Genomic DNA, 18,303 nt, shown 5'->3' with positions numbered 1-18,303 from the left:
TCTAAACGGATTCGGTCGAGGATTCAAGGTAATTATTATCTAAAATAGCACTATGTGTGCACTTTAAAAACGTTGTGCAAAAAGCGTATCTTTATGTTGAATTATTTACGTAAACTGAATGATAACTGCCAGCTTTTTTTTTCTTATAACCAATAATCTCGACGAATATTTGTTCATATGTATAACAATTCCGATTTACGCATTTATGTCCAAGAACTTTCAACTTAAATAACTCTTTGTTTTGTGCTGGCAGGCATGTCGGAGTTTATATCGACACAACAGCGTAACTTTACTTTCAAATAATAAGGTCTTTTTAAGCCAATTGCCCGCTTTTGGCCAAAACATTTAATACGTTAATAGAGCTATTTCTGCGTCCTTACTAAAACATGTTTTTGTTTTTATTTTACGTGTTTTATGTTACATTTAAATGTTAAAAAAATAATCATTTTATAAGACAGACCAATAATATACCTCTTTCTGAAACAGAAACATGTTTTTTAGGTAGCCATGGCTGGAAAATTAGAAAAGGAAAAAAAAAGGTAGATAAAAAAAAAAGTTTGTAAAGCTAAATATTGTAGTAGGTAGTTACTCCCTTCCTCCATACTGCATTAAATCATACAATGCCCTGTCCACCTCCTGCAGGGACATTATCCTCCTCAAGATCGCCGGAGTTGAGTATGTGTGCGGGCGAAAGGCCAACTGATCTGACTGAGCACTCTTTTGGCAAGTGCCACACAATGTGCAGCACCAACTACTGGACCAGCGTGCAGAACTTCATGGTGAGCTACAGGCTTGCCCAGTGCCTGCACTTGCTGAACCTCGTTGGGTTCTTCTCCTGGACCGCGCCAAGGTAGAGGAGAAGGGGGATGATGAGGTGATCTTAGCCGAGCTTGCCAGGGAACTGTCCGACGACCAGCCGGACCAGTCAATGGACTAGTTGCTCCTCACTGCCATCTGCACGCCACCTACCTGGCCAGGAAGGTCCAAGCCAACTCGTCTGTGGCTCAGTGCTGCAAGCGAGAGAAGTTGGAGATTGACATGGAGCTCAAAAGGGGCGACCCACCCTCTGTGATGTTCGACGCCCTGGTTGAGCTGGTTGAGGAGACGGCCATCTCTCCCCATGGCCCCAATGGCGTCCTTCGGGATGTCGTTGTGGAACTCGCTGATGTGCGGGGAGGACAAAAAGGAGTGCAGGGTCCAGTTCCTCTCCCTTGCTATGCGCCACAGGGGCAGGTTCGGGGACCTGCTCAAGTTCCTGACGGCCTCACACCCAACCTGGCAGGGATACAGGTGCCGGGAGGGGCACAGGCTGACCAACGCCATCTTGCTCCACATCAGCAGGTCCCTCTTTAACTGTTTTGGTGCTAACCTTCCCGGGCTTCAGAAGCGAGGAAGAACAATGACTTGGAGCAACTGCCCGGCAGGAGGAGCAGGGTCGAGGAGAGCAGGAAGGAGATGGCGAGTGACTGGAACATGTACAAGTCCACGAACCTGACCCGGGCCTACCAGCAGGCTAAAGTGATTGTTGAAGGGCGTGGGCCAGATAGCCAGAAAGACGTGCTGTGGCAATATTGACACCGGAATTCAACCTAAATAAGTTGTGATTGTAAATAGAAAAATGCAAATGCTGCTTTTCTTGAGTAAAGTTAAGATGTTTCTGCATGCTTTCCTCAAATATAACGTTTCTGGTGTGAAAATTGAGTGATTAATTTGCTGTTTAAAACATAGGTTGAAAATGCACTATAGTCATTTTATGTTTTGTCATACTTACATAAAAAATAACTAATATGTATTTTCTTAGGGAATGACTTTTAATTTTTTATGCCGCTGCTCATGGAGACTCCTGTATGCCTAAGGTAGGTGCCCGTTTTGGGTTATTGGTCGCTAGCTGCTTTGGTTTTGAAAATATTTTTAAAGTTTTTGAAAATAGGCCCACGACGGATCTGCCCTGGGCCACATTTCCCATCAAGTAATAGTGAAGTCTGTGGCTAGGCTTTTAAAATGAACATAAAATGAAAAAAAAAAAGGTGCTCTTGCCCCCATGCCTATTACCATACCGTACAGTTCAAACAAATTCTGACCACACGATGGCAGTAGACACCACTATGACAAGTCTTATGAGCATATTTTTATTTTTATTTATTTTTTTATCAGGCTTTACATGCTCGAGGCTTGATATCAAGCTAGTGGCGCTTATAGTGCTTACTAGTTAACAAGTAAGCTTCAGTTGCCCACTTTAAGCTTACTTGTTAACTAGTAAGCACTTTGAGCGCCTACTTGTAAACATGTAAGCTCAAAAATTGCCCACGAGTTCACTAGTGAAGCTAAAATAAAGTCAAACTAGTGAACTAGTGAGCATTTTTTGTGCTTACTTGTAAACACGTAAGCTAAAAAAATGCCCACTAGTTTACTGGTGACGTTAAAATAAGGTCAAACAAGTGAACTAGTGAGCATTTTTTTGCTTACTTGTGAACATGTAAGCTCAAAAGTGGGCAACTGGAGCTTACTTGTTAACAAGTATGCACTACAAGAGCCCACTAGCTTGATATCAAGCCTAAGAACGCCCACTAGTTTGATATCAAGCCTAAGAACGCCCACTAGCTTGATATCAAGCCTAAGAACACCCACTAGCTTGATATCAAGCTCTTACAAGCGCTCACTAGCTTGATATCAAGCCTACAAGCGCTCACTAGCTTGATATCAAGGCTAAGAACGCCCACTAGTTTGATATCAAGCCTAAGAACGCCCACTAGCTTGATATCAAGCGCTTACAGGCGCTCACTAGCTTGATATCAAGGCTAAGAACGCCCACTAGTTTGATATCAAGCCTAAGAACGCCCACTAGCTTGATATCAAGCCTAACAACGCCCACTAGCTTGATATCAAGCGCTTACAAGCGCTCACTAGCTTGATATCAAGTGTAAGAACACCCACTAGCTTGATATCAAGCGCTTACAAGCGCTCACTAGCTTGATATCAAGCCTACAAGCGCTCACTGGCTTGATATCAAGGCTAAGAACGCCCACTAGCTTGATATCAAGCCTAAGGCGCCCACTAGCTTGATATCAAGCGCCTACAAGTGCTCACTAGCTTGATATCAAGCCTAAGAACGAATAAATACTCAAACGGCGATAGGACGAGTTGTCGCTCCTCCTATTTTACCCAGGATGCATCGGTAAGGACAACAGCCAATCATGATACTGTTTGTGGCAACCAAAGACAGACGAAGCCGGAGAAAATCCCTTTTAGAAGTAAAGCTCTTTTTGTTTTATTTGTAAGTAATATTGTCGTACAAAATGTGGTTTTACGATTATTTTTCAGATATGTTGTTCGTTTAGTTTTTTATTTCTAAGTAATCTTGTCGGACAAAATGTCGTTTTACGATTATTTTTCAGATATGTTGTTCGTTTTGTTTTTATTCGTAAGGAATATTGTCGTACAAAATGTAGTTTCACGATTATTTTTCAGAGGTAATGCTCGTTTTGTATTTTTCTGCCAATAAACTTTCTCTCAAGATTGCAGAGTTTTGCGTGTCCCGTTTTGACGTTCTCAGTAGGCGCCAAGAGAAGCCTCATGTTGGCAGAACTTTATGAAATCTGCCGCTGGCTCTGACGTCCGTAGCCGTTAAAAAGCAATATAAAAGTGCAATTTTTGGAACATAATATTCTTATTACTGTTTGTTGCTTTTGTATGTTATTATTGTATTTCCTTGCTCTTATCCATGGAGTACAACTTTGTTGTGACTGTGACTGTGCGTTAGAAATAACAGTTGCGCCGTTTTTAGTGTGGAGACAACTGCTGAAAGACGCCGCTGCACAGGAATTGCTTCACTTTGGACCTTAAGATGGCATCTTCAGCAACATAATGCTGTTACTTAAGAACATCAGGAGGAGAAGCACAGCATTTGTCATCATCATATCCGATATGATTTGAGAGATTTGTCTCTAATATTTTTAATATACCCTTTTTAATCGTTGTTAAATTTGTTGTATATAGTTCTTGTGTATTTAAATATTTTTACATAAGTATTTTAAATTGGTCTAGACATGAAAAGTCTGAAAAGAATTGGTGAAACAACAATTAAAATTTCTTCCAACATCTAACAGAGATCACACATGCTGTCAAAAAAAAATCAGATTTCAATAAAGACCGTAGAAACCTGTAGGCACGTTAATTGGTTCTGTTCAAAAGTAAGGAGCCAGGGCTCTGTTTTTGTATTTTACTGTATTTATTTTGTTGGTTTTCATGGTAAAGATAATGAAAGACAAGGTGCGGATGTCAACAAGTACACCGCTGACACCATTGCTCTGCGAAACATTCTCCAGTTCTACCAGACCTGCATTTACAACACAGTTTGCAGCAGAAGCCTGATAATAGCGCATTTATTTTAGTTTTGTGAGACAGAAGAGAAAAGACATTCAGGTGAGTGGGTCTCAAGAAGAACCCTGTGTGACTAAAATGTTGGTCTTCCACTAATGGATGGCTTATATACAGTAGAACAGTAAATAATAAGTCTCTGAAACTCATAAAAGTATTTGCTCCGGCAGAGATCTACGTAGTTATTGTTCATACTACTGTAATGCCCGTTATGTGGGGGTCAGTGCCTCGGCCATCTCCCGTCTGCAGATGGTCCAGAACGCTGAAGCACGTCTTTTAACAGGCACATGCAAACATGAGCACATTTCCTCCTGTACATTTTAGGATTCATTTTAAAATCCTTTTATGTACTTTTAAATCCCTGAACGGTCTTGTCCCTCTCTACCTCTCTGAGCTTCTGCACACATTTTGTCTTATCAGATTTAACTTTTATGTCTTTGAGTCGTTGTGTCTGTTTTTACAATGTTTTTATCTTTCTGTATAGCACTTTGGTCAGCTGTGGTTTTTTAAAGTGCTTAACAAATGAAGTTGGATAGTCTTGAGTTTCAGAATTTCAAAAAATCAACAACAAAAAAATAAACCAGTAAAGTGACACATGATCTAATATATTGTATTGATATTTAGCCCAGGACAGTAAACAACTGTGGAAACGCAGACTCAGGCTTTACAGGGTTAATTCTTTGCTGGGTGGAGCACTTATCTAAGAGCCAATAGGAGTTGTCATCATTTTTTTCTTTCCCGCCCCCTGATTAGCATTTGGTGTAACTAGTGCAACTAGTGAGCAAAATGTGTCCAGTTGTTCTACTAGTGAACATTTGGGCATCACTTGTTAGCTAGTTGAACTAAAAATACCCTTTGACTAGTTGACAAACGAGTGTATTGGCATCCACTAGTTGTACTAGTGAGCATTTTGGGTCTCACTAGTATAACTAGTGAGGTCAAACTGTCCCACTTGTATAACAAGTGGATATTTGGCACGTCAGTAGTTAACTAGTAAAACATTTGACACTCACTAGTTCGATATCAAGGGATGTAGGGGAGCACACTAGTTAACTTGTCAGTAATTTGTCTGTCACTAGTGTCACTAGTGGGTGTTCCGGCTGTCACTAGTAAACTAGTGGAGGAAATCAGAGGTCACTAGTTAACATGTAGGAACAAACTGTGTTTGACTAGTTAACATGTTGACGCTTTTATGTCTTACTAGTTAACTAGTAAGACTTTGAACATGACTAGTTCAATCTAGTGTGCCACATGTGCATCAAAAAGCGAACTAGCTGGGCAATTGGCACTACAAGTGTGTTTCTTGATTTCACTAGTTGGACAACCAATCAACACTTGTTGGACAAAAGTGCCACTACTTGTTGAAAATTAGCCACTAGTCGGCGTTTTTGTACAACTAGTAAGACAAAGCTAATAACTAGTTTGGATGTACGTCCAACTAGTGCCGGCAAAGACCAAACTAGTGAAAAATGCAAATGGCTGATATCCTTGATATCGAATAAATGCTCAAAAGGCTTGCCATAAGCAGCTGCTCTCAGCGAAACAAACAACCTGCCATTCAAAGAGAAGGGGGCGCGGCTTCTGCCAAGCGAAGGGACTGACGGGAAATGTTGTCCTTGCTAATGTAGCTATTTTATGGTCCAAGCGAGGCCCCCCATAGGCAGGACACCATTCACACCTTGGGTGATTGTTGGCCTTATTTTTTTTTTTAAAGTTTGGATTGGATCCAAAATGGACCCAGAAAAAAATCCTCAAGAGTTGTTGCCCAACAGGGCCATTTAACAACCCAAATTGCAGTAGGCAGAACCAGAAATATCAAAACAAATAAATAACTTGCTGGGCATGTCATGCATAGAACAAAATCGAAATTGCCCCAGATAGATCCAGAAATGGAGAACTGCCAGTCCACGTCATCCCACAATACTCTTAGACTTTTCTAATGTTAGCCGTTTCATTTACTGTCTGATGTTATTGCATTTGATTGCAGTACAAAAACCAACCACGGGAGGGTGCCAAATCTCACACAAAACTACTGTTAGGTCTTTGGTGCAAACATAACAGATCCACTTTAATTTTTTTTTTTTTTTGTGTGTGTGGACAAAATATAATTTGACATAATGCATTGACATCATAACTCATACAGACATTCAACAAACCAACAAAATTCACATCGAAGTCACACACAGCAGCCAAACAGGTACAAAATGGAGTCCAGAAGAAAGCATTGTCATCACTGGAGCATTCTGTTGGAACTTTTTTGTTTTTGTTTTTTTGTAAATACAGAAAACAGTATCAAACATGAGTTCATTTCATGACAAAACCCAAGAGCTGACGCATGCATATTTTTTTTGTGTGTTTTATTCTTTTTGGGAATATCGAGCTTGCATACGAAGGCAGACGGCTTACAAAAATCACATCGTTGCTTTGAGTCACTAAATGTTGGTCAGGCTCACCGGAGGAAATCTTGATAATTGGGATCAAAGATAAAACGTGAGGGAAGCACAAATAAAATGGATAAAATAATAAGAGAAAACTTGCCAATGATATGAAGGCTTTGTTAATAACATTTCAAACTAAAACAGAACAAAAATGAAAATGCTCTCAGATAAAATAAAAGGAGCTATAGTAAAATGAAGTACATTAAAGCTAAAAAATAAATACAATGCAATTACTTCCAAAAAAAAGTCTAATAAATAGAATTAAATATAATAAAATACAGCTACAATAAAATACAATTAAATCGGAAACACTTCAAAGTTTGCCTGGCTAAAACCTAACAATAAAATAATAAAAGTAAATTGAAATGAAATGATTTAAAATAATTGAACGTAAAATATTATAATAATATAAATAACAGAATAAACCAATGAACTAACGGGAAAATAAATGCAAAGAAATATAATAATTGAAGAGTAAAATACCAAATAAAATAGTTTGAAATAAAAGTGATATAAATAAAATATCTTACAGTTAAACAACAATAAAACATGAATAAATGAATGAAATGCTAAAAGTATAAAAATAACATTCAAAATGCAGGTGCAATGATTAATTGACAACTAATCGATGATCAAACTGATCATTATTTTTGATAATCGATCAATTGTTTCCAGTGCATTTTTGTAGCTTGGGAACCGGACACGTTGCTGTACCGGTCGCCATGAAGTGCATTTCCAAGGCGGGGCGATTCTGACCAAACAGACAGTTGAAACAACCAATTAGCTAAAAATGGACATGAGATTAGAAAAGCTACGCAACCCAAGTAGTAAACAGCAGCGCTGAAGGCGGAAAAAATAACGGCTAGTCGAAAAGGGTTCGGGTAAATTTTTTTGCACTGTAATTTGAAATGATGTCCTGTTTTTGGGAAAAAAAAAGCATTTAATCAAATTGATCAAAAAAAACGTTAGATGAAAGAACTTTTCAAAGGATTAGTTGCAGCCCTAATTCAAAAAGAAAAAAATGGAGTCTAGGCATGGGCTGATATTAGAATCTGACGTTATGATAACCTTGAGTCAAAATATCATGGTATAAAAATGACAACTCTTTAAACAAAATATTGAATATTGAGAAATGTGTATCATGTTGAGTATAAAGAAATAAACACACAAATGACTAAATAAATAAAAACATTTACATTCTTCTTGTTTTTTAATCATTAGCATGTCACAGTGCCGTCACTGGTAAGCCTATTTTAAGACAAAGACTTTTCCTCATCCTCCAGTTGAGTCAACTCTGCAAACACTCGTGATACCATATCACGAACTGCGCCGCGTTTCCACAAATGTCCACTGTGAGGCACACTAGACTTTGTAAAAAAAAAAAAAAAAAATCAAAATAACTTCAATGTTATCACCTGTAACCCTTGATATTATACAGAAAGCATGTTTGTTTGACTATCATTAGCATAAATTTGTGTTTTTGATCCAAAATGAGGACTTACATTTGCCTTTTTTGAATTCACGTTTTGAGAGCCAACGTTACAAAAAAGAAATGCAATTGCCATGTAATTACCTTCAAATAGGCAGCTGTTGAGTCACCTCTGCAAGCAGCCAATCATATTCTGCGCCGTTGAAAGGCCCCCCCTTTGTATTCGATCAAGCAAAAATGAAAAGCGCTCATTACCGGATCTAGACTGCATTAGCGGTTATTAAAACCTTGACTTTTAACACCGCGGTAAACTGTCAACCTGATTATCAGCCCGTACCTAATCGAGTCCGAATAAAAACGATGAAAAGTCACATCGAGGAAGCAGAAAAACATGTCAGGCGCTTGACTGGCAGTTTTGTTCGCCTTTTTTTTTTTTTTTTTGCATGGCGTAGCATTGCGTTGCCGGTCAGCGCACGGCGCACCTTTCAGAAGGGCGGCGTCTTCGCTAAAAGGTCACACTGTACAGTAAACTCAGATTCAACCCCCACCTCCAAAAAAAACTCACACGTCTACTCGCCACGGGGCTCCCGACGCTTCCTGTTACTCTTACGTCTTGTGTGTGATCAAATCCAACGATCCGGAGAGTTCAAAAAAGGGACTGTGAAATCCCAATATCAATGAAGCACCGAGGTGCACATTCTCGCACCGCTTTGAGCGCGTTATACATTCTGCTAAGTTGAGGTATCAGAGCCGTAACAGAAGATGTTTTGCGTCGCAGCAAGGCGGGAGAGCAGAGTGGCAAACCTTACACTCCAGCATTAAAAAAAAAAAATACAGAAAAATGACAGGCTGTGTTTCACTGGTTCTGGGTCTAATACTACCTCAGAATGCGGAAAATTGATGGGTGAACTATGCCCTCCAATTCCATCCCATTTATATACTGTACAGTACAACGGTGTCGGGAGGAAGGTACTGTACAAAAAATGTGAAACATGTCTGATACTACCTCCAACCAAGGAAAATTGATGGTTGCATTCATCCTGCGTTTTTCTGTTACGTAGAAGCAATGCGTTTAGATAAAAAATGTCTGCTTTTACGATCTTCAGTCTATTACTACCCCCAAAGACGGAGTTGGACTTCATCTTACGTTTGGTGTTTTTTATACAAAACATGGACCTTTGAAATGATGAAAAAGGCAATCTATATCAAAGGAGTGTAAAAGGGACTACAGGTGCCGTGCATAAAATGTTAGGATCGAATCCGGGAATTTTTTTTATGTTAGCTTGTGTAGTACGCACCAACACTTTGCTTTAGGGCTTAGCGCTTCTCGGTTATATTTTGCAAAGCCCCCCCCTAGGAAAGAGGAAACATTTCACGCCTCCACATTTGCCACGGCGCCCATAGATGATATTATATGTTAGAACAGGAGCAATCTGTCATGAGGTCACCATTTTTTAAGCAGTTGCTTTGGAATCATTCAGATATTTCCAAATTCTGTACCTCGGGGAAAACGTGGAATAACCCATTTTGCTTACAAATTAATCCTATTCTGTCACTATAAGAAAAATGTTAGTAGTTTGGATGTAAACAGTGAATTTGCAAAAAATAACTTTGTTGAAACAAAATGTTATTTCTACAATATGCCACGGGTCGATTAAAAATGGATAGAGGGACGCAAAAGGCCCTCGGGCCACAGTTTGGACACCCCCGGTTTACGGGCGTTTAAAAAATGAAATTTTACGGCTCTGATAGTACTTTTGAAGATGGAAAATTGCCAGTTTGACCACGATGCTCTATTTAGAACAGTGAGAAGCAGTTGAAAAGTTCCCGTTACGGCTCTGATATTACGTCTTCAGGCGGAAAATCGCCGGGTTGACTCCGCCTCTCCACGTCAGTACTGTTTGCATGAAAAAAAATAGAATAGCGTGAAATAGAATTCAAATTCTTCCTCATCTAGAAACAAAAACCATACATGGCTTTCATAACGAGAATTCTGAATTATTCTCTTCTCGGCTCAAACGACAGAAAGAAGAGTTTGTAAACAAGACATGCTTTTGTTCGCATCATCGCATAACACGGAAACTTTAAAGCGGCGGTCACTTTTTTCTTTCGGTTGAAAAAGTCGTGCGTAAGGCGGCCTCGCCATTCCAAGCGCGTCCATGTCGCGTGTTCGAACCTCAGGTGTCGCTGCTCCGGCGCTACGACCAAAGCGGGGAAATTGCTCGGTTGCTATCCGCGTCGTCGTTGATATATAACGACGCGGAAGAGGGGTAGGACATTTTGAAATTGGACTCCCACCGGTCCCTTACAAAAAGTCTCTGTTACGGCTTTGATACTACCTTCAGAGCCGGAAAACTTGATTGAAATGCTTGAACCGGATGCAGGGGGCGGGGTCGGCGAGATGAGGGGCGTTCAGTCATTTAGCGAGCCGGGTAATTCGTTGGTCAGCGTGTGCCAGCGCTCGATTTTCTTGTCCTTGTTCTTCAGGCAATCGAACCAGTGCTTGAGCCGCTCGCCGTTGGCATTGATGCCCAGAGAGACGCCGCCTGGATTGAGGAACGACGGCGCGTCATTGTGATCCTTGCATCCGCAGGGGGGCGTTATTTACGATTTCAAACTTACCGATGAAATCGTTGGATTTCCCGATGTCATAGTCCCACACGGTCACCTCCAGGGTTTTTTTGGTGAGATCTGCGTACTTGATGTCGTAACAGAACTCCTGTGAAAAAGCAATTTACCAATTAGTGGCCACATACCAATCCATCCTTGAAAATTTCTCACCAAATGAAGAAGAACTACTATTATATAGTAAAATTGTATTGTATTAGTATTAATAGGATTATATACTATTATACATTTTAAGTTTTCCAGAGGTCGACAACTCCGGTCCCCGAGGGTTGCTTCGCAGGATGTTTTAGATGTTGCCTTCTTCTAACACACCTTTTAGACAATATTAGAGAAAATTGTGTACGAATTTTAACAGCTATTTTTAAGCAAAATGTTCTGAGAGTGCAATACATCCCGTTTTTAAAGGACCATTTTTGGACAAAATTTGGCCCGCTTTATGTTAGAAAAGTGGTCAACATTTCAACATCCTTGGGCAGACTAAACATAGCCGAGTTAGAAATATTTTTTGACTAAATTTGGACTCCTACCAAACGAGCTCAACATAATTTGATTACCATTGACTACTTTGAACTCAATTTAACAAAAAAAAACAGTTTTGAATGACTATTTCCCAACCTAATCAAGTTTAAGACAGGCGGACTTAGTGCAAATCCAATAATAGTAGCTGGAAAGTTCATGAGTTGTAAAAGTCAACAGTCATGGATGGTAAATCCCGAGGTAACGATCATAGCTGTATGGGTAAACAAAATGTATGGTTTTGGGGTGCTTTTTAGCTTTCCCGGGGCCCAAAAAGTACCTTGTATGTTTATGTGTTGTAAAAGTCAAGCTTGCTACAGCGCCTTAATATCAAAGCAGACCAACATGTTTGTGTCAGAAGGAAAGGCCAAGAGGTGATGGCGGAATATGAGTGGGAAAAATGCCAACGCAAATGTCAAGCCGCTGGTCTTTCAGTGGGTTTGGCCTCTGGGGGGGGTTAAGGGTTGAGAGAGTCCTGCTTACTGCAATCTTGCTGGTGGTTTAGTACAATTTATGTCCAGCGAAAATTAGGGGGAGAATCAATGCAAACATGTTTTTTTTGGAACAATATATATTTTTTATGGTATTTTGTTCAGGTAAACTAGTATTTTGTTAAGTAAACGTTAAATTAGAGATGGATGGGAGGCATCAATGAGAGTTTGAAAAGGACTGCGCTTGATACCTCGTTGAACTCGGGATTGAGTGTCTTCTTCTTAACGGCCGTCTTGTGCTTGGACTTTTTGTTCTCGTCGGGCTTCAGATACCTGCGGAAAGTGCAACAAACGGTACGTCAGTACCGTGTTGTTCCCCCAGGGGAAGCTGTGGCGCTGCCCTTCATTACCCATCACTTAGCAAGCTGCACTGCAATCGACTGACTCGCTTAAAAATTGGACTCTTTGATCCCAAAGTAAAAGTTATGCAAGGAACAAAAAAAAGAAGCAACATTTTGTGAGGATAAACATTAATGAAGCATTTTAAGATAAAAAAAAAATGAAACTTTACTATAAATACTTGATTTTCCCCCAAATCCTAATTTAGGAGAGAATACTTAGAATACTATTACAAATCATACAATTAGGATAACAATGATAAAAATGCTAATATTCTACAGATAAAAGTATTCATGCCCTGAGCACAATTGAAATATTCCGCGAATAAATGTATTCATGTGTTCGGGTTCTCTTGCGCAATGGTGATGAAACAGTCGGCTGGACTTGGACTGGACTTTCTAAAATTGTCATATGTTCCAGTCAACTGCTTAGTGTGACCAACGACTATTTCTTTTCATTTTTCCCACTTTTATGGACACACACCAATTTCAATTTCCCCAGGTAACGTCGCGTGCTGCCAATGAGGATGATGTGATGGCAGCTGAGGTGGACCTAGTTGCTATGGCGCCAAAACCAAATGAGCGACCCCCAGAACCAACGAACCAGCTGAGGCAAAACCAAACACACACAGGTTGTATTTCTGATGGATACAATTCAAATAAACTAAAATAATAGTCTTTAAAAACTGAAATATTGAAATGATTGATATTCTAGGTATGCATATAGATTATAGATATTGTACACTAAATTCCCTTTAAAATGATATACAATATATGGAGGTAGCCCAAATGGCAGTAGCGTAACTAAGAATACAACAATTTTATTATTGCAAACTTGAAACCCCTAATTTTGAGAACAATGGGTATGAAATTTTGGCACATACACCTTACAATGGTGTGGGTCGTCTACTAATCACTATTTTCATACATTTTCACATTATCGTGAAAATGCATCATATATATATATATATATATATATATATATATATATATATATATATATATATATATATAGCACCCAACGCTTTTGTTCTGAAGGTGCGTGAGGCAGTACATGTAACTAATTGGCGGACATGATCAAAGCATGAGAAAATGCTCAGGTGTGATTAAAAAACAAAAAATAGAAAAACTCTCCTTGAAATTGGAGCTTTTATGCCACTTGATATAATCACAGGCGAGTGGGCCCTTCTTTCAGCGCAAGCATCAGAAGCAAAGTGATTACGATGTATTATGACTGGTACACATGCCAAATTGAGCCCTTTGTTTGGAGAAACATTAGTCATGTACTAAAAGTAACTAGTTGAAGGTGTATATAATTTTGTCAGGGTGTTTAAATAGAAAGAATTATGACTGAAATATTTTAGCTGCACTTAATTTTAATGACCACTAGATGTCCTCCTTAAGCATTGCGTCACTGGCATCTTGAGGAATGAACCAGGTTTGGTAAAAAGTTTAAAAAAAAAGGTTTGGTAAAAAGTATCGAGGTTCCGACGAAGCCTCGTAAGACATGACTCAGGAAAGTATGGCAACATTTGATGACTAAAAAAAAAAAAAAACACACAACAAGTACAAAATTTGGAGAACTCAGCTCCGGAAGCCAGTTTGTCTCATTAACATGAAATTTGGTAGGCATGCTCATCACAAGTCCCCCCAAAACGTAAATTTATGGCTAAAAATAGAAAGCTGGCTATTTTGGCTCGTAGGAGGCATTTCCGTATCTTTATTGCAGGTATGGTTTGAAATGACCGTTGTCGAATTCACAACCTGTTTTGTACGTACGTTTTGACGTAGGGGTCTGAGAATCCGTTAGCATCCATGGCGGCGAGATGGGCACATCGTATAATCCCCACCACCAGGCAGGATTTGAGGGTGTTGTACTTGAGGGAGATCATGATGCGCCCTCGCTCCTCTAGCGACTTGTCCTCCGTCTTGTTCACCTGTGACCACAAAAAAACAGATGAAACAAGCGTGTGTGTCGCCGGCACACCTCCAAATGGAAGACGCCATTTAAACTGCTTTGTTATACGAATATGAATCTAATACCTTGAGATGCTGCATTTGAGGTTTTGTTTAGCAGTAAGTTATAACGCAGAAATTAGAGTGATTAATAGGTAAATTGAAAGTGAAGTATCTCACGCATTAGCTCCAGATTCAGCACACTCTTATCGTACAGCTATAATTGCCTTTCCGACACAGGCACACACACACACACAACACACACACATAGCTTTTGATGCTCCCTCTACTCACTCCACTGAAGGACTTTTTTTTTTTTTGCAGTTTGCAGAAGCACCACAATGTAATTTCCCAGCGAGTGACCCTGCAGTCGCTGATTGTGTGAATATGCTGTCCCTCCACACCACACTTTTCAATCAAATGGAGCAAAAAAAAGTGCTGCATCAGCGACGCGAAATGCACACGCAGCCTTTGAAAAAAACACACAAATACGCATCAAGCTTATCGGGAGTTATTTGAAAGTGCAATTGCACACATTTTTCCTTTAATTTGAGCCATTTCCAATGGATGCCCGCAAATTCATCCGGACTGCTTGCCGAGATTCGTTTGTTTGCAAATGATTGGATTTCAAGTCACCGGAGGAGTGCTTGTTTGAATTTCGCACTTGGCTATGGCAAAGGATTTTCACGTACGGAACCAAAAAAAAAAAAAAAAAAGATTTGTTTCTCACTCTGCATCGCACTCACACTGCTGTGACACGACACCCACACACACTTTCTTAAAGTCATAAATAGTGCTGTCAAGAGTTTTTAAATGAAAGATTAAGATCTGTAACTAATTGATCCAATTACTCTCATTTTAATCTCATCTATAATTTCTGAGAAAAACTCAAGTTTTCTTCTACTCTGTTATTGTGTCAGATTAAAAAAAAATCCAACAACAAAAAAAGGGGCTTGAATCATTTATTTACTTTAACAGATGCAATTGTAGTGATTTACCTTCTGCTGTACTTGCAATTTATGTAACATGGCTTGCTAGATTAGCGTCTTGGGTACTTTGCATTTATGTGGTAGGCTAAACTTGAGCTGCTTCTGCGAGCCCCTTAATAAGAATGCATATCACTCTACCTTAATCCAAGGCCACAAAAAGCATAACGTTTAGGGCTGGGAAAAAAAGTTGACCAGGTCTGGTAGGCCAACTTTAAAATTAGGTTTGAGTGAAAAGATCTACCTCGAAACCCATCTGGAACCGTGTTTGCACCACCGTTTTCTACACGGCTCTTTTAGAAGGACAGATTGGCAATGCCAGCCACAGAGGTCGACTGAATAATTTCCAACAACAAAACAGAAAAAACAGAACAGAAAAACATCCATATACAAAGGCGAGTTTCATTTGTTGTCTTGGTGGACCACCTAGTGGCTGATAATATTCATGTACACATTGACTGGGTGTTTCGCAGGCTCTCATTAAAGATAATAATAGCACATGGAGCTTCCCAAAAGAAAGAAAAGAAAGTTTTGAACTTCCTTGAAAAGCACTCGGGCTGTATTATCCAAGAATATAACCTGTCACTACAAATACTCCAAAGCGGCTCAGTTTTAGCTATCCAAATTAGAGAAGGCGATCAAGCACGAAATGTGCCCAGTCTGCTTGTCGAGAACAAGAAGAAGCAGCAGCAGAAGAAGATCAAGATTATTGATTTCATTGTAGCAAACAGACAGCTCCAACGTTAGATTTACTCATAGAATATTGTAGAAGCATTGTCTGTAAGTGACTTTAAACACACTTATTCCATGTGTGATGTACATATAACAATATTTCCGTGTAACTGAAATGGTAGTTTAGTTATTCATTTATTGATTTTATCTTTAAGGGACACTGAAAGATTTGACAGTTTTTCATTATGGACAGCAGGAGATGCTGCATTTACCATTGTCCGTAGCTATAACAAACATGGCCGCCTCCTGAGAAGTGAAACCCCTCACTTAATATAATTTAATGATAACTAGACCTACGATTAAATTTAAAACAGACTGTTGTTCATTAAGAAAACGTTTACTTGCTAGTTTTTGAAGTTTATAATCATTTAATTGATTCCTTTTTCATGAAAAACGGTCAGAATCTTACACAGTGTCCCTTTAATGCTAATGCTAAACGCTAACCGTTTAGCACAGGCATATTAATGATAACCAATGAGTATTTACATCCGCTCACATTCACGTACATTCAACCTAAGAAAATTATTACGAATAAATAAATAATAAATATGTTTTTGTAAATTTAGGGGGTGCGTGGGGCTCTATTATTCGATTGATGTGTAAATTGTAAATAAATTCGATAGTGACAACCCAAATAACGAGATTAAAATTGAGAATAATGATTAAAAAAATAATTTAAAAAGAACGCTTTAACTATGACTGTAGTTAATGAATTGCATTGCATTCTTAATCTCAAATTCCTCGTCATAAAGATGTGATGTTTCTTTCTCAAAAATTCAAGTTCACTCAAAACACACCATTTTTTGAAAAAAATGAAAAAAAACCAATGAGAAATGTTTTCTTTATTGTTAATTCTAAGAAATAAGCTCTCGTTTCAATTATGACTTCTAAAAAATATGCAACTCATTAAATATTTACCATTTACTTATTTTTTCAAAAATTACAGATTATTCAGAAATGTGATTTTTTTTCGCCACTTGGATTCTTTTTCTTGGAAAACACACTATATTGAACAAAAAGCACGTAAAATCACAAACCTGTAGATATAAATATTGAAAATAGTGTCTCCAATTCAGCAGATTGGAAAAAAAAAAAAGGCTCTGTGTTCCAGAGAGTTGAACTCAGAAGTTTTTCCAAAAGAAAGATTCTCCTCCAGCGCTCGCTATCTGGCTCTCCCGCATGACTTTGCGTGGGAGCGCAACACAGCCTGTGTCCACAGCGGGATACTAATCAGACATCATGTCGGCATGCCAACTCGCTTCCTTCTGCCTGGCTCATTCATGCTGCCGTCATTCAGTCAGCCGCTCGGACGGACGGACGGATGGACGGACGTCTGTCTCGGGAATACGGCATTGATGGGAAACTCGTTGAAACGCCTGACCTGACTCCTTCCCGGCTTCACTTTAGTTAAAAAAAAAGCTCCATCGCATACAATATTTGTTTGTGGTTTGGAATTTGGTAGCTATTAGACGGGAGATGTGAAAAGTGTCTGCTTGAAAACAAAATGGCAGGCCTCCTGTTTATTTTGCAGCATGGGTTATCGAGACTTTTGTGTGGGTCCGTCCAAGATGGACATCTCTATCTCTAGCTTTGCACAATGCTGAGGTAAACATGTTTCGGGGGCTGAATTTTCAAGATTTGGAAACAACAAATGTGCTGAAAAAACATTGAGCTTTGAGTTCCAAACCATAATGGCAGACTTCCTGCATATTTTTGTGTTCAGAGGCTTTTTTTTGTTGGTCTACTGAAAGTGGATTTGAAAAATGGGGGCCTTTTAAGTGTTTCTCCTTGCCACGACTAATGAGCAAAATTTTGATGTTTTATTTAGTGCCAATAATGTAATATTCACGCTTACAATTCGGTTACAACATTTTTAGGACATTTTTGGAGCAAACAAAATGAAATTGTCAAATTTCACAATTCAATCCGTCAATTCAAGCAGACTTCCTGTTGTTTCAAAAAATGAGATATTTTTGAGGGTCTACTCATGATAGACAAGCCTACCAAACTTCATGGTACTCGATGACTTTATACGACAGTTGAAGTCCAAATAAAAAGACATCATATGAAATAGAATGTTGTCTCATTGTATATAAACAAAAAGCTCAACACATTTTCCTGATAATCTAAGCGTTGTTTGGAGAAAAAGTCAATTAGGATCGATATGAAGCTCGTTAAGTGAATTGAACACCTCAGCATCGCCGCGCAGTCCGGCGAGGCGTGAAGTGTCCGACGGCAGCCGACCCAATCAACACAGGCCATTTTCGAGCATATTGACTCGGTTCCAGGTATTACCCAGTGCCCCCAGGCTGTTTTTTCTTTCGCGGAAACATATTATGGTGGAAAATGGTATGATGATGTGCAGGCCCGTCTCCTGGCAAATCACATTCCCAAGCGATACAAAAGACAGTT

General features: G+C 39.2%; 1 protein-coding gene across 2 annotated transcripts in view; it reads right to left on the bottom strand.

Moving 5' to 3' along the window:
• Positions 1-6,419: 6,419 nt before the first annotated feature.
• Positions 6,420-18,303, bottom strand: part of LOC148408763 (double C2-like domain-containing protein beta) — a 65,327-nt gene continuing 53,443 nt past the window's right edge. For both annotated transcript variants that reach the window (XM_088439964.1, XM_088439963.1), the window contains 4 exons: positions 13,997-14,154; positions 12,071-12,152; positions 10,867-10,963; positions 6,420-10,790 (listed from right to left, as the gene is read on the bottom strand). In XM_088439964.1, the coding sequence (XP_088296090.1) occupies positions 10,657-10,790; positions 10,867-10,963; positions 12,071-12,152; positions 13,997-14,154 (471 nt within the window). In that variant the 3' untranslated portion in view covers positions 6,420-10,656. The remainder of the gene's footprint in view (positions 10,791-10,866; positions 10,964-12,070; positions 12,153-13,996; positions 14,155-18,303) is intronic.

This window comes from Hippichthys cyanospilos, chromosome 18, assembly GCF_059441005.1.
Source record: "Hippichthys cyanospilos isolate Australia breed blue-spotted pipefish chromosome 18, RoL_Hcya_1.0, whole genome shotgun sequence".
In the NCBI taxonomy this organism is placed as follows: Eukaryota; Metazoa; Chordata; class Actinopteri; order Syngnathiformes; family Syngnathidae; genus Hippichthys; species Hippichthys cyanospilos.
The sequence above is the reverse complement of the archived record's forward strand: the minus strand, read 5'-3'. Positions and strand labels throughout refer to the sequence as shown.